Source organism: Apostichopus japonicus, chromosome 21 (genome assembly GCF_037975245.1).
Source record: "Apostichopus japonicus isolate 1M-3 chromosome 21, ASM3797524v1, whole genome shotgun sequence".
NCBI lineage: Eukaryota > Metazoa > Echinodermata > Holothuroidea > Aspidochirotida > Stichopodidae > Apostichopus > Apostichopus japonicus.
In genome coordinates, this window is record NC_092581.1 from 16,309,291 (window position 1) to 16,331,952 (window position 22,662).

The window sequence follows — 22,662 nt, forward strand, 5'->3', positions numbered from 1 at the left end:
TTTGGGGGTGGGGGGGAACAAATTGTTCCACTGGGAGGCACATAGTTGCAGGTGCAATGGCCACTCCAAATTATATGTTAGTAAAGGCCCTAGAACAAAGGAGTTAACTAATTGTTTTTTCCTCAAGAATTCCCACATCAGATACAAAATGATTTCAAGCCCAAAAGATAAAAATTCCAATGAATTACGAAAAGCTACATTTACCTTTACATGATCACATCAGAATCATGTAAATCTCCGTAGTTACAAGATATTTCTGTTTTGCTATACCATGGTAACGCATCTGAGGACAGGTCTTTGCCCTATGACGTACTATACCAGTAAAATGATTTTAATTAGTATTGGCATCTGGTATTCAAAATGCGGAACAGTGTCTCCCAAATGACCACTATAGTCCAACTTACGTTAACCTCAAGATAACATGTTTAGTTCTTCTTTAGACTATTATTATATCGCACGAGGAATGTCCCTTGAGCTATGAATCTCTATATTTGTAATTATTAATTTATCACGTCCAAACAAAATATCAAACTTCACACGATTCGCAGACTTGTAGGTTAAATGGTTAGTTGGTATCTCTGTAGTTACTGGGTATATATCTGACACCTGATTCAACACGGAAAGTCTTTTTAGAAGAAGGTAGCTAAATGATTCACGACCAGTAGGTCTATGTTTCATATCAAAACCTACTCAACATCCTATATGGACTATGCATATAGAAGTTATTAATTTGCTATAATAAATTATTAATTTTTTATAACAAATAGCATTATTTTAGTGCATAATTTGAGATAACAAATTAATTAACTGTCATGGAAAATTAATACGTTTATTTGCATGGCTTTCATAGGCTACAGTACCCTTATAGGGCCCAGTGTTGAAGACATCCTTCTTAGATAGCGGTACACCAATTTGATTAACACTGTGACTAGTACGATTCACGCTATTAAGAAAATGTAAAACATGAAAAAAGAACAAATAATAGATACACACTGATTCACACTGATTCACACTGTGGTTCGTGTTTTACACTGAATCAGATGTCGGATATATATATCTATATTGACAAAGATATTTGTTAAAGATCTAAAAGAGATCAGTGGCAGTCCTTCGGTAGTATACAGTGGCGTCGCCAAGGGGTGGTCTGCCGGGGGGGGGGGGGGCACGTGCCCTCCCCCAAAAAATCGTGTCCCCCAGGAGCCCCCCCCCCCTCCAGATGCGATTTGTAGTGTTAAAAAAATACCCAAACAAAAACTTCTTTTACAAAGGACGAAACATATTATGTTCATCAGTGAAACGTCCATAACCAGTTATTTTCTCACTATCAAAGTCACAGAGGCCCGGCGTGAACCGCTAGTGTTTAAACTTCACTACTACCCCGCGTGAATTCAAATTTAAATTTCAACACTCTTATTTAAAAACATTATCAAAGCAAAAGGGTTTAATTTCCATGTTTTTTTATCCTCCTCAAGTAATAAACATATAGATCGGACATACTAAGCCCGAAAATTATTGAACATAAAGTTACCTCAAGTTGCAAAATATACCACCAGAATGCATTTAAGGACCCTTAGGCTTAATTGATCAAAAATAGGTCGGGGACACTCCATCCCCTTAGACCCGCCCCAGAACGGCATTCACAAATAAACATTATGCCCCTATATAAGTGCTGTGCCCTACCGGTGTCCCCCAATGAAATGTCTAGCAACGCCACTGGTAGTTTGGGCAGGGTATGGAGGCGAATGGTGAGTATCGCGCCTGACGGGAAGGGTTGGAATTATTTCCACTTGAAAATAATCTTTTAAAATGAAACGACGTATCTCACTTTATTAATCAATCAAAAATGGTAGGCATATATAGATCACCTTTGTTAGAAGTGATTATGTTCACTGTAATGGAATCGTCTGAGAACTTGTTTTAAAATGTTCCAACATTCCGTTCGATGTCGTCAACGTGCCCGGTTTACGGTGGAATTAAATAACCTCTTTCGAGTCGTAACATTGCATAACATTTCTGGCTGGGTTGATTTCAGCTTCAATAATCTAGTTGAGAAGCCCGATTTACGCCACTTCTTTCGTCTTGTTGTGGCCTTTGTATGTACATCAGACTGTAATATCCCACCATCCCCCGTCAACGTGGTGGCGCTTTATATTGCATTTCGTCAGAGCCGTATATTACTCTGCATTTAGTTTACTACGAAAATTTTGGCCGAAAATGCCTCCCAGATCGCTGGAAATGGCACTTCCCAGGCCTGGCAAGTTGCATCTAAGCATTTTCTATTTTGAAATTACTAGCGATATCATAAAAACGTACACAAAAATATGCTCAAAAGGGGGGGGGGCGGTCGCCCCTTCGCCCCCCCGTTGGCTACGCGCCTGGTCATTTGAGGCATTGCAATGTTTACGTTTTTCAATTGAGGTTTATTTTGTATCTGAGAAACTGACCCACGGACTGCGTGCTGGACTAAGGTGCTAAGCCACTCAATGATAAGTTCAAAAGGGTTATTTCTGAAAAAAAGGCATTGAACTACAACATGGAATGTAACAGTGTATTTGGTTTGGTCTACAACAAATGTAAAAACATGGAGGGGGGGGGGGGGTGGGTGTTGGTGGTGGTCATAGTTTAATTCCGTATTGATCTATAATTCCTCATCCCCGCCAATATTGCAGCTTTTTAGTTACATTATAGCAGGTACTAATGATGATGCAGCGAGTATGTAAGAGAGAGAGAGATAGAGAGTTTCAATTCAATTCAATTCATAAGACTTTATTTCAATCTCTTGTATTAAAGTATGCAATTTGACAATAGATGTGGGTAAATGTACAAGAGAACAAGTTGAGGAGTGCCAACAAGAAGCTCTGTAGAGCTTGTTTACAATGAAGGATCACGATTACACGTAACCGAGGACAATATATCTGTCGATAAAAGTGCATTCAATCCGTTTTAATTATTTCACTATACCCATGCATCTCCTTTCCTGATCCTCATCTTTCACCCTTCAGCTGAACTTTGTCGGCACGTGAACTGATGAATGTACTTTACACGTGTCTTAAATGAAGATATTTTATCTCAATAACCATCGACGACCTGGTAAAACACAATTTTCGACCACAAAACTCTCAAGAAATGTTTTTTTTTTTTTTTTGGCATTTTTTTTATATCCACATTCCTTGGGAATTACCTTCTTCTCACGTAACCTTGGTCATCAACCGCTTGGTTTTGAAAAAGAAAGAAAAGAGAAGCTTGCTATACACATTATGGACTGACTGATCACGTTGGAAAAGGGCCGACGCACACTACTGTCATGTAAACAAACCCGCAAGGTCACACAAATTGATCCAACGTAGTGGTGTTGAATTAGCTCCTCCCACGGTTCTAAGTTTAAAACCGTTACCAGATTTTTTTTAGCAGTTTCCGAGAAGATAGTACAAACAAATCGTGTAATGTGTGACAACACGACTTGTGTTAGAACGTGAAGTTACTCTAAGCAGCACGTACTGCTGATACGAAAGTTCGATATTTAGATTTTGATTTACTTTAGCCTACATTCAATTGTGATATAGAATGGAATATGGCAACATAAACACTTGACAATTTTAGCCAAGGAATACGCAATTTCCCATGTGCGATTATGGATTCACTGTTGGGCCAACTATAGCAGCAATTCAATATACCTATGCATCCTCATCGCGATTGCTTAATTTTCAGTTGGATTTTATTTTGTCGGAAGTTGGCTGCATATTCGTGGGTTTTGTTAATCACAGGAATTGTTTTGTTTACAAGTTATGCGGGCCGAATTTGATTAGGTTTTTGGAGAAAAACTATTCAGTACAGAAATTACTTCCATCGGATGAAGAGCATCATTGTTTAGAGGTGGTCCAGGGACCTGGTAATGCGGCTCTGATCAGCTCACCTTGATTCGTAGTCTTTGAGTGTTATCTCATGAATTTGTAAACTGTGTGTGTTAGGTCTACGTTGTTCCTTGAAAAGATGGATTATGCCTGTGTAATTAAATAATAAACAAAGTTAGAGTTATTACAGTTAGCATAGACATATAACTTGAAATCGCCACTCGATTTGGAATGAGAAAATGCAAGAAAATGTGAGAATTACATTGATGCGCTGTTGAGTCGGATTACGTTTTTTTTTTAGATGAGGAAGCAAATACACTGTTTATCTTCTGACAGGAATAATGTACTTGATAAAAGTACCGTGGTTCCTTCTGCACACTATATTTCTCGCAGTACACCTACCGGATGTTCTTGCTGATAACACAGGTATCGTAACTTTTCAGATTTCAATCTTTTAATAAAATAAATATTTACATATACTGCAAACGTGCATACCAGAGACATGATGCCAAGTAAACTGATTTATGTTATTTTGTTTACATGCTTCATACCATGAGCCAGCTGCCCGCCGGGAACCGTATTAAATATGACCTAATGTGATTAACGTTATTTAGGCCTTTGAAACTAGGGGCCGAATGTAAACTGTTCCCGTTACACTGTTTCTTGCGTATTGTGTTTACATACTGGCTAGGGGCGCTTGATGGTGTAACGTCAAAGATCGTTGGTCAAACTGTAAAACATTTATCTCCAAGGTCTTCCATACTACAAATTACACCAAACGTGTTATAACAACCTTCTACGTGCATGTGGTATCACTTATTCATGAATGTAAAGAGTATTATGGCTGTTGTTTCTATCATGTCTATGCATAATAGGCTAGGCCTTGTAAAATGATGTTGAATTTCGTCACAAGTATTACTGTAGCTGCCTGAAGTGTGCGCACGTTCCCAAAATGATTGAAGCCCAGGTTACTAAGTTCGTCCATGGAGCTATAAACAGATAGCTCCATGGTTCGTCCAAGAAACCCTTGACCACTTTTAAGTAGATCGTGGTTTTGCCAATTTCATAATGATGAACTCAATTTTGATATTTTAAGAAAGATTTAGTAATTAATACTTACCCTATCTGATTGAATTTTTAAAATTGTTGAACTCTAGTTTGAGGAGAGGTACACAGGACAAACTATATTCAAAAGTCTTTGGGAATGTATTTGAAGGTCAGCATTATTGTATCTCCTCCACACAGTCAACAAATGGTTGCTCATTAAATGCACAAACTGTAATAACCCTTTTCCTACAACCTTCAAAATATTATAGCTTGCCCTGAATCAATATTTTCTTAAGTCACACTCCTCATAGTCTGTGAAATATTTGGGATGGTCAGGGGGAATGGGTGGGGGAAGGGTGGGCTAGGGTTGGGGCTTTTCCTGAATCTCCAGAACATACAATTGAAGCATTTCACATGTTTAGGATTCTAAAGATTTGAGTCAAACTATTATGATCAGGTTAGTCCAGTAATCTTTAACATAATAGAAAAAGACTTAATTTAAGTCCATGCATGGCTTACCACTACCAGGACACAATACTGAACATTATATCTGCTGTGAATTATATCAATACAAGTGTAGAGTGGGAGTGTTAATTTTATTTTGATTCTCCCGTGCCATGTACAAGCCTACATGTAGGTGCACAGGCTTCTTTGTGCATTGTTTAACATTTTATCGAGTTATTACCCATCGACTATTTAATACCAAACAAAGCAATAACAAAGTGAACTTGAAAGCAAGTGTTCCTAATTTATTCCCTTGTTTGTTGTCAATATAAGTGAACATTGTAATGTAACTGAAAATATAATCTAAACCCACCAAAATGATCACCATCAATGATAATATTAAGCATTTAGTTTGCAATGGTAACTTGGTAAGAAAACAATGCAATTACTTTGTGGGACATTAATAATTCCTGGATATTGGGAAGTAAGGTTAAAGTAGTGTTAATTGAGATCAAATGTATGATTACAACCACAAATATCTCTAAAGTTAGAATGAAGAGGACCCCATAATTGTTTAAATTTAGGGAATAATTGTCCAGTATCACATAAGGAACTACACAAATTATACAAAGACATGTGCATATTTTATATTTTGTCCCTGGTATTTTCTGTTACTTGTCAATCAGCCTCTGAAGAAGATCCTGCTAGGATCGAAATGCCAAGCCCACTTACTTTTACACATTCTCTTACACAGGCTCTTTAGTGGATAGGCAGTTTGATAACAGTTTTTGTTGATTTTGATTATCATTTTGCATAATTTTTACACAGAGAACAAACGTATTTGAAGTTGAAATATATCTTGAGAAATAAACATAATCATCTCTCAATGTTGCTACTAAAAAGTTGACAACTGGATTATTCCCAGAAAAAATAGTTTGCTCGGTTTGGTCAGAGTGGTACGAAATTCCACTCGCAGTTGTACATCTGTGTTTTCCTGGGAAGATTTCCCCACATATTTGGGCATGACCTAATTGTATAATCACCGATTGTTATTTTTGGCCATTACTAAAAATATTTCATCTCTCCTAAGGGACTGAAATACATTCCTGATTGCTAACAGGCCTTTGTGCCTGATCTTTATATTATATATCAGCTAAATCTTCTCTCTATAAAAAGTTAAGGCCCTCACAGTCTTCTCTGTTCAGTGGGTGTAATTTGCTGTGGGCTCTGCTTAAAAGTAAACAAAAGTAAAGAAAAATGTGAGAAGCTATTTGAACAGGTCTTCAGGGGAGATCAAGAAAATCAGACATTCTGTACAGTAAGAGATCGCCCTAACTGACCATTGCTACTTTCTCCTCTCAACTAATTTTCTTTAACTGCTTTGCCATCTGTCTTTAATTTTGTTTACTCAAAGTCAAGCTTATTCTTGCCTTCGGATGCACTTCTAAGGAATTACTACAAAGACACAAAGGAAGTTTGATAGCCATCCTGAAGCTAACAGTCCTTTGTCCCTTCTCAATTGCCAACGGATAAAAAGAACGAAAAAGAAAACATCCTAGCACTACATTTGCTTCGGAAGTTTTTGCTTTACGTTTTTTTTTTTTTTTTCCTTTTTGAGTCCTGACAGCTCTTATAACCCGGGCACGTCGGAAAGGCAGGGATTATTGCACAATGATCGGTGATGCGAGTTACAAACATGATTACATTTGAATCTGACAGTGGCAGTGGTGTATTGAACACTAAGAACGCTGGCTCGTATTCTTTGTTAAGATAACTGTTTACGGAGTTTGGGTCAAAGCTAACAGTCAGGAGGGATAGTAATTTGATTTTAGGGTGCAGATAAATTAATAATAATATACTCAAGTTATTTATCAGGTTCTACTGTAGCTAGTATTGGTGTTTTGTAGATTAAATCGAGCCTACCTTGTAGTAATACAGTACAGTATAAAAGGACTATGAAGTTGCCAATTTATGAAAATCTTGGATCTATAGTAAACTCTACATTTGAAGTTCTGAGTGACTCATGATTCTGAGGTTTAGTTTATATATATATATATATATATATATATATATATATATATATATATATATATATATATATATATATATATATATATATATATATATATATATATATATATATATACATACATACATACATACATATATATATATATATATATACATATATATATGTATATATATATATATATATATGTGCTGTTCACTCATGGAAAATATTACCCTTCATTCTCAATTCTCCAGAGGCACTACAGTATTTAGTTTGGGTTAGACAGTGGGACATTTGGACAGCTGCATACCTTAGAATCTTAACTAATTGCCAGGATATTTTTAAAATGAATATTAGCAGCATATTGACAAACTGTATCTAGAGACCAATTTTGCTTGGAATTAAGGATGGGGGGGTGGGGAGAGGGGAGGGAGGGAGAGTTTGGAGAAGATGATTAAGTAGGTGATGGGATTGCTTGTCTGAACAGCATCCTCCAAACTTAACACATCTGTTTGTCCACGTTTTTGCATACTTTATAAGTCTAAAAGAGGAGGGTTTTTGTTGCCAAATGTACCTCAAGTTCCGATATGTATAGAGTAGCAAAAGCTTCATGATTATATTATCATATTATTATCTGAAAAGTTATTTTTATGTGCTTATCTGCCCTATGTAGCTGTTGTACATATGTTGGCATATATACCCCATTGTCAGTTCTCTGCAGTTAGAAATAGGTGTTTTACTTGATACTATTCTCACCACTGCTAATTTACAGATATTAGTTTTAAAGACCCAATTAAGCTGGATTTTACAAGATTCCAAAAAAATTATACATCAAAGGAGATTGAAATAGTTTTAACTATTTAACCAACTTCATTGACAACTTCATCATTAGTATATATTTCATATCTCATACATGGCTACCTGTGATACCATATATGTAACAATCCAACTAACAGTTTCAAACAGGTCTATGTGATATACAAAGACAATGAAATCATGCATGTGTACAGTATGGACTGTGTCTATATACTTCATTATAGTTTGAAGATGCCACATGTGGCCGTTTCACTGTATGGACCCCCTGTCATCACAATGTATTATAATCCTCTTACTCCTCCGACGAGTGCCAGCTGCAATCTGCCTCACCGGGGCTTACAACTCTGTTGGAACATCTGCAGCTTTATACTAGTTTCCAACTTTCCATAAAGTATTAGGTCCTAGTTTTGGTCAAGGATATATGTGACCAGAAACCAAATATGACTTGGATCTAGAATATTTTTTTGGTCTGGTCGGTCTGGAGATCAGAATTGCTACAAATGGCATTCCATAAATTTTATGTATTAAAACTTATTTTCTGAACTGGTACAATGACCTAATATGAGGAATAAAGTGTGCTTACTGCATGAGTGAACATAACCCCTCCTCCACTCCCCCCCCCCCCATAAAAAGGACACTATACACACATAATGAGAAAAACATACGGAAAAATAAAATGACAAAAGCTGTAAGACATATCCTATAGAATCCAGAGTTATGTTTGTTGTACAGAGACATGCACTTACTTATTATTTTGATTCATCACAGCACGCTTTAAATGTTTCCAATCAATTCCCTATCGATGAACCTTTTAACTGTGTTCCATTACTATGAGAGAAAATAAAATATAATATATTCCATGCATTGTAAACAGTTAGGGTCTTGTTCCATTTTGTTAGAATTTTAACAATGGGTCTATCAATCTATTGTTACTTAGCAAATTGTGCCTGTGTCACATTTCAATTAACACTTAATTACACATTTTCATTACCAACATGCACAAACCCTTATCCTGCCTTTTAACCAAATATCACATCTCTTAAAATTAGTACATTGGTAAGTAGCCTTCTACTTACGGCTTTTCTAAAACACTTTTTTTTTTTTTTTGAAAGAAAAAGTAAAGGCAAGAAAACCCAAAACAAAGATGGGCAATTGATCTCAGAGTCTTAAATTTCAACACTGCAACTCTGCAAGGCTTTGATAGTACTGTAGTCTGTTCTGAATAACATGTAGTCTTTTAAGAGTTGCTGAACAAAAGGAATTAAACTTTGATGAGAATTTTGGCAAAAGATGTTCCTTGCTGTCATATATTCAATAATGAGTAAGGATCAAAGACGTTCTTTGGCACGTGATTGTCAACAAGCATGTAATACAAATATATCTTCTCATTATTTGGCAAATTTCCTGAAAATTCTCTCAAATCTAGGCTTTGATGCTTTGTTAATTCTCACACTACCTGTGTTAGATCTGTCAACATTATTGTCTTGTTCAGCTGTTTTTTGATGAAAATAGATCAATAGCCCACACATCCTTTGATGTTACAACTGACCATATTAAAAACACTGAAAACAGAGAACTTTATTGTGTAGTTTGTATATATATGTTTGTAGTGCTTTAGAAAATCTGATAATTTTTATCAAGCAATATTAAAGATCTTTTGTTTAGCCGGCAAGCTTGTAACGACCAACAAATTACAGCACAATATTGATCCATTTTCAGAAAATGAACCTGTACCCTGCCTGTATATTGTAGCAGAGAACAAAACAACAGTGGCTCGTAAGTCTGCAACCCGGCTTGAGTCAGAAAAGCACTGATACTGACTTACTGAGTATTCTCAGTATTTTCTAGGTGCCATAATTCTATTTATAATCCAAATGCAGCTCTTACTGCTGCCAAAATCTGTTCAATTTTTTATAATTTCAAATATATAACCAAGAAAAGTTTGTTTGCAGCTATTTGAATCAGTATATATTTTTCCTTCTTAAATTTATCTTCAAACAGATTTGAATGAAGTTATTGTTCGTTTATCACTAATTTACGATAGTAATATATGAGTAAAAGAGCTTTGTTTGAGATTTTGCTTCATGGTAAATTGCAAACAATATATACACTGTACAAGGTATGTTTGGTCAACATAATATGATGCAAGTTATCTCTAGCGATGAAGAGCAAAAATTCTGTTTTGAAATGAAGCTATATACAGCTGATTCTAATTTCTCAGATGTGGAACAAATTGCTTGAGAGTGAACCACGAGGGGGCATACATGATATAGCATGGCCCTCTGTCTTGATCAGGATTTTCCTGGGCGGCTGTCCTCTGCCAAGTTGAGTTGGTTATTTGAATAGAACCGACAATGAAGAATTTATGTTGAGCATGATAAAATAACAACCATTTGGTTTGGATGTCATATTATGAAGGCATTAGTTATGATTTTGTCCCAGTGGCCTTCCTACCCACAAATGCTGATCCTCGTTTTGTGTTTTACAATTACCTTGAGAACGTTCATGAATCAGAACCGAATTTATAGACTGACCTATTTTTATAGAGGAAAAAAAAATCTAGGTTATCTTATAAAGACAATAAACTTCTAGTTGAGGTTTTGGTTAAAACTTTGTTTCAAAATGTGATGAAGTAATACAAATTCCAAGTTGTTTTCTTCAATGATGATGGTGGAATGTTGAATTGGCCACCTGTTTATAACTTTCTACCTAGACTACTGTGTTTCCCCAAACTGTACTGAAAATTAATATTCCAGTGATAAAAGAGATATAAGGGGACAATCCAATGGGCAAAGTTGACTTTCAAAAAATAAGAAGTGAAAACCCCATGCTGATAGCATTTATAAATATTGGCGTCAAAGCTTAAAAGAATGTTGAATTTATAACATCATACTGTATGTGGCGATATCAGAGAGGAGGGGGATGATCATCTGATGTTGGCTACAAGCAAGCACAGGGTTCAGATTTGGGATGAGAGTGGGACACTCGGTTGGGCATGACTATAATGACTCCCTCGGTCGTAAACCCCCCCCCCAGATGCTCTCCCCTCTCTTCCAGGTTCCCTTGCCCTGGGTTATACATGTATAAATTTTACAGAAAAGAGTTTCCTGTTATTTAAAGCACTCAATGCATTGTGCAATGTTTACCATATGTACTACATTTGGACATTGTTTTGTTTAATTAAGTCAATGCTTGCTGTTGTCCAGAATCCCATATATACACTTAGCTGTATATATTGCCAGATCATCTTGAGAGTACAATCTATCAAAGGTTCATTCTTTAACCGTACGCTAACGTAATAAAGTAGCCATTGGAACCTTTAAGTTTCATCTCACCTTCATTCTGACCCTATTGTTTTCAGTCTTTCAATCAAATTGTGGCAAAGTTCAATTCAATTATTCTCCAGAATGGCAAATTTTTATAGATTATTTCAGGTATAGAGTTACCCCATGATGACCTCCTTAGGGCCACTGGGGGAAGAGTTAATTCCTCACAGGGATACATGATTCCATTCTCACTGATTGACCCAAATTGTATCATTTGCTTTGAACTACGCAACGTTTTGTTTTTCTGCACCTGGTAGTATGAAGTGGTAAAGGCGTGGCACTCACCCCACAAACGTTTAACATTCCTGGTTCGAACTTCAAAACATCACCAGGAACCAGATCTGCGTTAAATAGTCAAGTTGCTGCTTTGGTTGGAAAATATATATATAAATAATTAAGCCCTTTTTGTTTCAGCCATTGTAAAGCAACATTGCAATGTAACAAGTACTGAAATATTTACTATGTGACCTTGACAATACTTGCATTATAGCTCTCTGTTGTAAAATTATATTTACCTTTTATCAGTTTTCATCTTGAAAACATCGATCATTTTCCTATACAGTATAGTACGTAGTATGTACAGTCAGTGATACTGCATGACTGCATGTGTTCGTCTCATCCTGTTCAAAGTACTTACTATTTATGTACACAAGTGCCATACGTGATCAAACTTTGTAAATAAAGAAACTAATTCAACTGTGGTAGAATACATTTGCTATGAACTATATATGTTTGATGTTGAATAGTGAAATGTTTATTTGTTGGTAATTGAGATAATAGCAAAATTTTATCCTCGGGGAGAGATTAAATATAATTATGGTGGCGCTGGAAATTAATTTTGCTTGATAATGGTGAAGGTGCTCAAAGACTTCTCCAGTTGTTATGACGCACGCGTTGATGGGATTATAGATTCAGGGATATAGAAGCTTGGGTTTAATGTGTGAGCAATAATATTGTGTAATATGAAAAGATTTGATGGCCTCCCACAGTGCATATAGCAGAAGACAATGGCAACATATAAATCCTTCCTTGAAGAAACTTTAACATTGTCAATAATTTATCTTGGGGAGAGAGATGCAAACTTTACACAAAGTTTGTTGTATTTTTGGAATAAAATGAAAACTGTATTTTACTCAAGATGGGTGGGTGCTGCAAGCTAATGCTCAAATATAGCTCAAGGAAATTTAAATCTTCTATGTTTATCAAATTGCTGCACACGCAAAAGAAGCAAATTGCTAGGTAAAGACTGTACATGATACAAGTTCTTTACATAATATGCAGATTCTTAGTAAAGTCAGGTGCCCATCTAGAAGTGGTACTTCCTAAAATCTCAAACTTTCTTTAGTTTGTACTATGTCTAAAGTTATTGGCTAATCCTAAAACAATTAAAGTTAAGTGGAGCTGTAAGGGTCAGTAAGGGGTGGTGGCAAGTGGAGGGTCGGGGGAGACTCTACCTTCCCTTCCTGTTGGATAATATCTCACTGGCTTCTTGTCCCTAATCTATAATCCATCTATGTAAACCATCTCTCCAAGTGTGGCTCCTGGCGCCAGGCCTGGTAGACAGCAGCGTATATATGCCATATTTACACTGCAGTATTAGTATTAGTGAGCTACACTGCTACTTGTGAGGTAAAAGATCTAGTCAGACCTTAAGGTAGTATTCTTAAGATTTTCGGGTACGGGCCTCTAGGGCTCTAGGCCGAGCTCCATTTATTCTCTTAAGATGGGTGGTAGAGGATAAAGGTTTAGTCACTTGTAGAGCTAAATAGAGTACCCCATTAGGTCTTAGATTCCTGATAAGATTTAGCTATTCATCGTCTGAAGTCATTTATTTTTCCAAGTGATACTGTGGCCTTATGGTGTTGCCAGATGCCATTTCTATTCACAGTTACTTCAACAGACTATAGGGTTTGTTTGACCATCAAAGAATAACCCTGAAAACAAACTGACACAAAGCTAAGTCCTTCCTAAATCATCAAACTTTTTATTGACAATTGAGATGGGTAAACCCAAATGCTTTTTAAAGTGATAGAATCTGTCCAGGGCTGTAGGATTTAAGTTTCAACAAGGAATGAATGCAGTTGGATATCACTTTCAGTATACAGAGCACAGTTTTTTTTCTTCTTTTTTTTGCTTAATGGAAAGATCAGTGAATGGGGCATGGAGAGGCAATGAGAGAATGTTAGATGCAAAGTTCTATAATAGAGGGCTGTTATTGAGTGCACATGAGAAATACCTTCTTCGCAGGGGTACGGTGCATATCACACATGCGTTCTGTTTGTAATGAACAAACACCAATAATGACAGACTATAGATGAGGGAAAGAGATTAATCTTGATACTGTGTACATGTGAGTGTGTTGATCGGAGCTGTTAACAGTAATAACATTTACTTGTCCAGTGCACGCTGCAATGCAATGCCATCTGGTCCTTTTGATAATGCAAATTATCATTTCTTGTGTTTTGATGGCACATTTGTGAAATTGATTGGAAAGAATTTCCCAAATACGCAGATGAATAAACCAAGATGAATTTTCATAGCTTCTTGAAGGTATCAGTAGAATTCACAGATGCCCAGTATATATGGTTAAAAATGAAGTGATTAACAGTGACACTGTTAAAATTGTGTCCAGAATTAACAGATTGTGATGGATATTTGTCCATTGGGATCTTGATGTTATTTATAATAGCTATCTATATAATAACATTGTTGGATGAAAACATCAGAATTTTGACAGAACATATCCCCCAAAATTGGTTCACATTTTTCAAAAAGCTCTTTTCGTTTCAAGATGTACACATTTGAAGTTTTGATAAATCTGGGAAGCTATGACATGGAAGGTTGCACTCATCCAAATTTCTTATTTTAGCCCTTGATAAGTTAACCTCTAATTACAAGCCCACATGTATCATTTGAATAATGTGATGTGCCTCTTTTCAAAGAATACAATAAACTTTTTCAAAAAATTGCCTTAAGCCCACAAGCCTATGTTCAGTGTCCTTGAAAAGAAGGTTGTGAAAACAAAGGAATAGCATGAAAGAAAATGAGGCTTTCACTCCCTTTAGATAATTAATGTTCATAATTAGCAATACTGTTCATTTCACAAATAAAACTCGAACTAGTGAGGAAAAGACTGGTAAAATGGTCAATCTTTGATGGATTTTGATGGGAGTTGCAGCTATTTTCATGATTTCTAATGCCTCTTTGAGAGATTAGGACAATGCCGTTCATAGGTGTCCCTAGACCTTTTGAAGTATTTTAGCTTCAGTATAGAGCTCTTGTCTGAAGGGCACCTGCTGCATGTGCCTCATTGTTGGACCAATTGTACCCTGTCCGTCCACTACATTCCATTCCATTCATCATGATTCTTCTTTGTCATTTGACCACCTGCACTAATTTACTTTCAAACTAAAGGTCATTTGATCTTAACCTCAAGTCCCAGTTTAAAACTTTCACACATTTGGAACTTATTTAATTGCAACTTTGAACAGGATTAGGACAATTACCCCAGAGAGGAAGTGCTTATCCTCAGTACCTCGTAAACTTGAATCTATTGTATAGCACTGTGTCAATTAAAATGGCTTGTTGTGTACAAACTTACCTATATATAGTGCCCTTTGGCTAATATTAGTTGATGAATGCAGTCACAATAAACCTCTGCAGTTCTCTCATTCCAAAGTCTATTTTTATTTATTTATTTTTTGGGGGTGATGATGCACTTGCCCAAATTTGGCATTGTGTTGTTGTACCGCACTGTCAGGGGATTATTTATCCGGTATCGCATTGCAAAAATAATGCAAAATGCTAATCGGTGCAAAATGGTCAGATTGCTACACAAGTGCGAAGACCTTATATCTGATGTATATAGTGCAGTTCTTTACACACTACAGACAATTCAGAGCTTTAAAAACTGCTATATACAAAATGTGGACACTTAATTATTTCCTGACTATTTTTAATATAATATTAATATAATAATAATAAAAGATAAAAAATAGAAGTAGTTTATAAGAGACAATTCAGAGCCTTCAAAACTGCTTTACAAATTTGGACACTTAATTATTCCCTGACTGTTTTTAATATAATATTAATATAATAATATTGAGGATTTATAAAGCGCAGAGATATCCACCGATAATGGTGCTCAAGGTGCAATAAGGGTGCTCAAGTTTACAGACCATATTTAACTGTTAAAGGAGTCAAAAATCAGTCAGATATCATCCTGAAATTTGGTTACGTATGTTCTTTGGCTGCTGGTGCCGTGATGTCATTACTGTAGAAAAAGCCCATGCCCATGTAGGCATATACTTGTACATGTACACACACCAAATCTGAAGTTCATTTATCTTTCAGGGTGTAAGAATTTGCAACATATATCTGGTTATACTTTTGATGTCATAACCTTTGACATTTTATGATTATTTATACTATATTAACATTAAAAGCCATATTTTTATATGGGTATATAATTGACGGTAGGTCCTTTCGGCATGTAATAAATAACCAACAGATTTTTTTTGGGGGGGGGGGAAGGGGGGTTATGAACATTGATCTTATATCTTTCATTGTATTATGTCATACTGTACATGCAAAACGAGCTGTATTTTACCTTGACATTTTGAGGATCTCGTGCATTACCATATTTCACTAAAAGTTTAGCAAAGGAACCATAAAACATAATTTTGGCAATTAATCCACAGACACAAACACACACACAAGATACAACATGAACAATGAAATTCGAAGCGTTGGGTTTGTAAAAGTTAAGAACAAAACAGAAATTAAATTTGTAGGTCACATAGCGTACACTGTTGGTTGCTAATTCATAGTGCAGTGGTATAGTCACATTGATCTGATATATAACCAATGGTATGTATGTGAATTCCACATGGTAGCTGGATTAGAATATGGCACAGTTAAAGTTGACCACAAATGATCACAATACAAAACTGGTAAATACTGTTTTCAAAGTCTGAAAGTTCATGAAAGGTTCATATAGACTGCTGTCCATATTAGAGTTGGACAGCTAGACCACTACAACAATGGTCTATTGTGACCTGAACAATGGTCCTAAAATACAAAGATTTGCTGTTCTTTTGTTAGCTTGTTTGATTTTTTCCATTCTGAATATTTTATAATTAAGGTAAACGACAAACATGTGGATGGTATTTAACCACCAGTGTATGCTGATTAAATACAATTAGAACTACAGCACACTCATGGCTGAATAATATTCTTTACAGTTTAACATTGCGGTCACTATTATAAAGTCTGGATTGAGAAGAGGCTCGGTTCCAAGTTTCCTATGCACAGTAAAACCTTGTATTTACCCAGGAGGGAAAAAGCCAGGTTTCATTTTATGGATTATATTGAGAATTCTGAAGGATAGTGCAGTATCATTTTCTTCTTTTTTCTGTCAAATTTAGAAGATTTAAATACAGTTTTGTCCAATATATACAAAGATGACAGAACTTCAATATCACCATAGCAACACAATAATTCCTCCTAAACATTGTTAATATCTTCTACACTGGATTGAGTGACATATTATTTTATTACGTCTCAGCATGGTGCAGCAGCGATATCTGATAGGGGTATGGTATATTTTCTCCGAAGACATTTAACAATCTCCATTAAAATTAGAAGAAACACTTCCAGATACCCAAGAGATACAATTATTGAGGGGTGTCTCAAGAGAAAATCCTTAAAGGTGTGCATTAATTTATATGAAAATTGAACCAATTGGTAAATGTCTTACAAAATTTGTCATTTTTGTGTCGAAATTTGTGATTGCAGGTACGTGTCATAGCCTGCATGAGTAGGCTCTCTTGAGACTCCAGGAAACTTGAGAACTTTAGAGAAACATTTTTAAAATTGTAGTTATACATGACCCACATACTTGTCATCGTATTTGGAGGGAACAAATCATTCGAGCCAGTTTTCAGATTACTTGAGAAAAGTTTTGAGGGAATTGTCAAGGAAAAGGAACATGTATACATGTTAACACTTTATTGTCAGATGTAAATACTGCGGAATAATTAAGTGTTAACTTTAGTGTAGTTAGTTTTGAAAACTCTGGACTCTCTCTTTAATATAAAGTACTATGATCTCTACAGGTAGCTGTGTACAAATGCTGCTATTCTCTACATGTTATACCAGTATAACAATTGCCAATTTTGTTACATAACTATGCATTTTGTTATGCGATACTGGATAAATTATTCCCTGAATAATCGTAGCTCAATATTAAACTTCCAATTTCTTGTAAAGGAAATAGAGACCTATAGGGATAAAACTGGTTTAAAAGAATGTCTTCAGACTACTTAAGATTTAGATAAGGAAATGGCTGAAAAATGATTACAAGAATATACAATTTTGTAGAAATAATCTTACAAATACTAGCTGTATGTAGCTGGATCCTGTTCACATTATTTGAACTTCAGGATTAGGACTATGAATAACTTTTGATCTAGAGTGTTTTAGGTTCCGATGGTCCTTGTATTAAATTAGTGTTGAAAGGGAGTAAATAATATATGGAAAGATGTAAATATATCAATATATAGATATCTCTTTTATAGTTATTATCGTTTAGCTATAATACTCTGTTTGTCTCTAGTTCTCTACTCACATAATCGGAACTTAAGGACTAAAGAACTATATTAACAAATTAAATCAAGCTTGTCTTTGGGCTCGGATTGTTGTAGTATTATTAAATTAGTGTCAAAATAGAGCTTGGATGTTCTTATTGTATCTATCGATAAAACTCAAAATGGCGCTGGCTCTAAGCTGGGCAGACTGCTGCTTTAAGCTAGCCAGCCTCATTTCTGTCTAAGTTGGCACCATGCCATGATATAATTGGGTGTCAGGTAACCCAAGCTCAAAGTCAACACACACACACATGCTGGACTTGAACTATCAACTGACAAGGGGGATTTGATAGGTTTGGTTTGCCTCAGAAAATCTCTCCATTGATACTCTTATGGGTATCATCCACACAGATTGACCGAGAGAGTTCATGGATACCATATCTGCAAGAGACTGTAGCATTTAAACTTTTAGGATAGGTACATGTATCTCTTTAGTCCTATGTGAGGAACTTGTCAATTTAGTGGTAGTGGTATTACAAATTGATCTATTAAGAGGTTGCACATTAGCTGGAATGATTCACATATGCTGTTTTGTTTGAAGTTATCACTGACAGCTGTTGTGAGTGGGTGGAATAATTAGATCTGAATGGACAAGAAATAAGAGAAAAACAAAAGAAGAGATAATAGACAGAAAAAAGGAAAGGAAAATTCACAATCTTTGACAAAAAATTGGGCTAGTATCAAAAGGCCACTCAATGACAGTTTCTTATTGTTGGCCGATGTACTTAGTTGACAGGGATGGGAGAAGGATGAGAGAAGAGAAGAGAAGGGAGGGAAGGGCTGGTGGGGGGGGGTTGTAAGAGACCAGGGGATTCAACTGGGGGATAATTGAACACAGACACAAGGTTGAATGTCTCTACCTACTTGTTACAATGAAACAACCATGTCATTTGGAAGGAGTATGAAAGAGGAGGAAAGGGAAGAGGATGAGGAGAAGGAGGGGGGGGGGGAAGGGAGGAAGGAGAGGAAAAGACCATTGAAGTGGAGGAGAAGAGGAAGGGATAGATGAAGGGATTTAGAAGAGGTAGGATATGGCAGTGAGTTTTGAATATCACTTTATAACAAATTATGATGAAACTGACAGATATTTGTACCCATGTAATAATTAGTGTTGTTTTCAGTTCATGTTTAATATCTGGGTATTAGTATGTTTGAGTGAACAGCCATGGCTCTTGGTATAAGTGGCAAAAGTTTTAAACATTGAGAAATGCCAAGTCAAGATTGATCTTGAGATCTCAATCTCGGTTACTGACACATTTTTTGCTGTCGTAATTCTTTCACGAAGTTGGATTAAAGCCTGTTTATATGAAAATTGTAAATTAGTTAGATCTGGTCTGGAGTTTGTCATTTCAGTGATTCAGTTACATCTGTCAGGTCTGTGTACATCTTGGACAGCAGTTTTAAGTGAATCAGCCAGAAATGACATTGTTCAGACATTTATGTTTGTTGGTGGTAATACAAACATGCATCCTTTGTTTTTTGGTCCCTATCGGGGATCATCTGTTCAGTAGGTTCAATACCCAAGGATCAGGAAGCCTTACAGTAGCTTGTTTGAGACCCTATCTGTGTTAGATCGTGGATGAAAACCGGCTTATTTCAAGCCTTCTCTTTTTGATAAGTGTTCAGAGGATAACGGGACAGGGGTGTGAAATTGTTCACTTTCCTGCTCCCAGGGCCACCAATCAACGTCCCCATCCGACGGACAAGATTGTATGCCCCAGCATCTGACCACTTTCTCAAATACTGAGGTAGGCAAAGTCAACCCCATTCAACATCCATGACGAACTACTTAGTAAAATATATCTGTAAGTCCTCCCATAGGTTTTATTAGGCAAAATGAGAGCACTCGAGTTCAATGTTTTATGTAGTGCTTACTCTTTGAAAATAATATCATTGGTGCCTGACATTTCTGACAACAAAAATAGAAATGGATTCTGTGAATTTTCTCACGTTTGAAAGGCCGATGCTATATATAGAAGACCAGTGTTGCTGTTAGTTATTTAAAGTACTATTGATCTGTGTGTAATATGAAGTACACTGTAGAAAAGTGTCAAATCATTTTGGAAATTGGAAATCAATTCGAAAGTTTTTTATTTTAAAAGGTCATTAAACAATTGTCAGCCGAAATGGGCTGTATGGCAATGAATGCGATGTACAGTATATATATGTTTTGTTGTATGGATTCAAATTTTAAAATATTTAGGCTTTTTAGCGTCTTCATCTTGTTGAATTTGCTATTATTTTACTCTACAGTACAGTAGTTTGCAAGACTGTTACTAATTTTAACAGAAAATGAAAAAAAAAGCAAAAAAAAAAGCAAAAGAGCAAATGATGTAATATATTGGAAGGATTGAGAATTTTAATGATGGCAGTGTGAAAAAATGTTGAGCACTGGGATGGAAAGAAGAGGGGGATTGGGATGGGGTGGGGTGGGAGAGGAGGGTGGATTGGATGGGATGAGATCGGAGAGGAGGGGAATTGGAGAGGATGGTGGATCAGGATAGGATGGGGTGGGAAAGGTTTGATTACAGTGGGGTGGGAGAGGAGAGGGATTGGGGTGGGAGAGGAGGGTGGATTTTGATGGGATGGGTGTGAGAGGAGGGGATTGGGATGGGAGAGGAGGGTGGATCAGGATGGGGTGGGAGAGGAAGTTTGATTGGGGTGGGAGAGGAAGTTTGATTGGGGTGAGAGAGGGTGGGTGGGGTACGAGAGGAGTGGATCGGATGGGATAGGAGAGGAGGGTGGATTGAGATGGGTGGGAGTGGAGGGGGATTGGGATTGAGTGGAAGAGGAGGGTGGATAGGGATGGGATAGGGTGGGAGAGGAGGGTGAAGGGGGATGGGGTGGGAGAAGGTACGCACAGTTTTAGTAAATAAAGAAATGTAAGTAGGAATACATTTCACTGTATCTAAAGTACATTCAACTTGTTGCTGTCATAAAAAAGTCTTGGTGGTCTTTCCTTCATCAAGTGGAATAGCAAAAGTTCTCTTTAATTAGATTTACGATTAATTTTTATTCTGTTCATGTCTGCAATTAGCAAACTCCAGGCTAACTCCCAGCTAGCTCTGACTCAGAAAGATAATTTTGCCAATTAGTGACGATTAATTTGGGAATTTTTAAACATTGATTATGCTAAATGGTCTGGAGTTGTAGTGTTACCAGGGGCATAACAACTCCCTGGTGTTACAAGTTACTCAGATATATACATGTAGTTGCTACAGAGATGTTAAAGTTTGATGGGTACGGTTTATATTCTCGGTGACTCACAGCTGCGTGGAATGACAAACACTGTGACAGGATGGATCAAACTGCTCTTCACTGTGTAGCTTCAATTGCCGATGACAATCAGAGTAGGATGTGACCTTTTTTTCGTAGTCCAAGTGTTAAAACAGATTATCAGTCTAATTTATTACTCCAACCTTATAGGAACACCCACTCAGAAAAGTTGTGGTTGATAAAGTTTGAAAGTCATTGATCCAGCTTTGTAGCAGAGGATAGTAATCATTGCATTGGATTGTTGAGAGAAAGGAGTTTGGATTTGTAAAATTTAAAGTTGTGGGGTGAAGAGGGAGGTGGGTGGGGGAATGGAGGGAGGGATTAGAGAGAGGGGAAAAGGAGAGGAAGAATGGAGATTATCAGGTGTTATTTCTTGGTCCGATATTGTAGGGACAACTACTCGGAAACTTCGTGGTTTAATAGTTCAATCGTCATTAATCCAGCAGAGGATAGCAAAATCACTGTACTACAGAACTGTTGAGAGAAATGTGTCGAGAGTTGTAAGAGATGGGAGTTAGAGATGGGAGTTATGGAGGGAAAGGAGGAATGGAGAAGGGTGGGGAAAGTGGGGGGGATATGGAAGAGGTGAGGTGGAGCCTGGAGGGAGAGTGACAAATTGGAGGAAAATTGGAGTGGTGCGTAAGGAATACACTGTATGAAATAGAATTTATTCAAATTTGTGTCCAGAGTGAAATAAATAATGGTATATTATATATGGTGTCAGTCAGAATTCATTCTGATGTTTTTCAGAGAGGTTTATTGTCACTCAACTGTACATATATATATATACACTTTTTGAACTCTTATTTTGAAACATCATATTTTATATGGAAACACTGTGCAACATACATAACTGCCTTGCTTCCAGTCCGTTGTTCGCCATTATGTAATATGCAACAAACTGTACATCTATACTATCACTACTTTGGAACCTTGTCCTTGCAGGATATAGAGAATTTATGCACTTTTTGCAGGTATACACTATTATATGGTCACACTTTAAGTTGGTGTCATTGCCCTTCTTGTACTTTGCTTTGGCAAATTGGCTTATACTTGCTTTAATACACTAGCTGTTGTGCTCTTAAACTTGATAAATCCCCAAGTTTGTACACATCAGTTCACTCACTTCAGGGCACACAATAAAGGAAGAATTTATCACAACTGCATGAGCTCAAAAATTGGTGCAGTAGGAAAGTTGAAGTAGGAGGGTAATGCCTCAGTGGTGGTTGAACCTTATTTGGTCA

At 36.5% G+C, this 22,662-nt stretch overlaps 1 protein-coding gene across 1 annotated transcript in view; it reads left to right on the forward strand.

The window, feature by feature from the left end:
• Window positions 1-4,122: 4,122 nt before the first annotated feature.
• Window positions 4,123-22,662, forward strand: part of LOC139962768 (uncharacterized) — an 81,400-nt gene continuing 62,860 nt past the window's right edge. Inside the window, exon 1 of the mRNA XM_071963079.1 lies at window positions 4,123-4,277. Coding sequence (XP_071819180.1) covers window positions 4,193-4,277 — 85 coding nt within the window. The 5' untranslated portion in view covers window positions 4,123-4,192. The remainder of the gene's footprint in view (window positions 4,278-22,662) is intronic.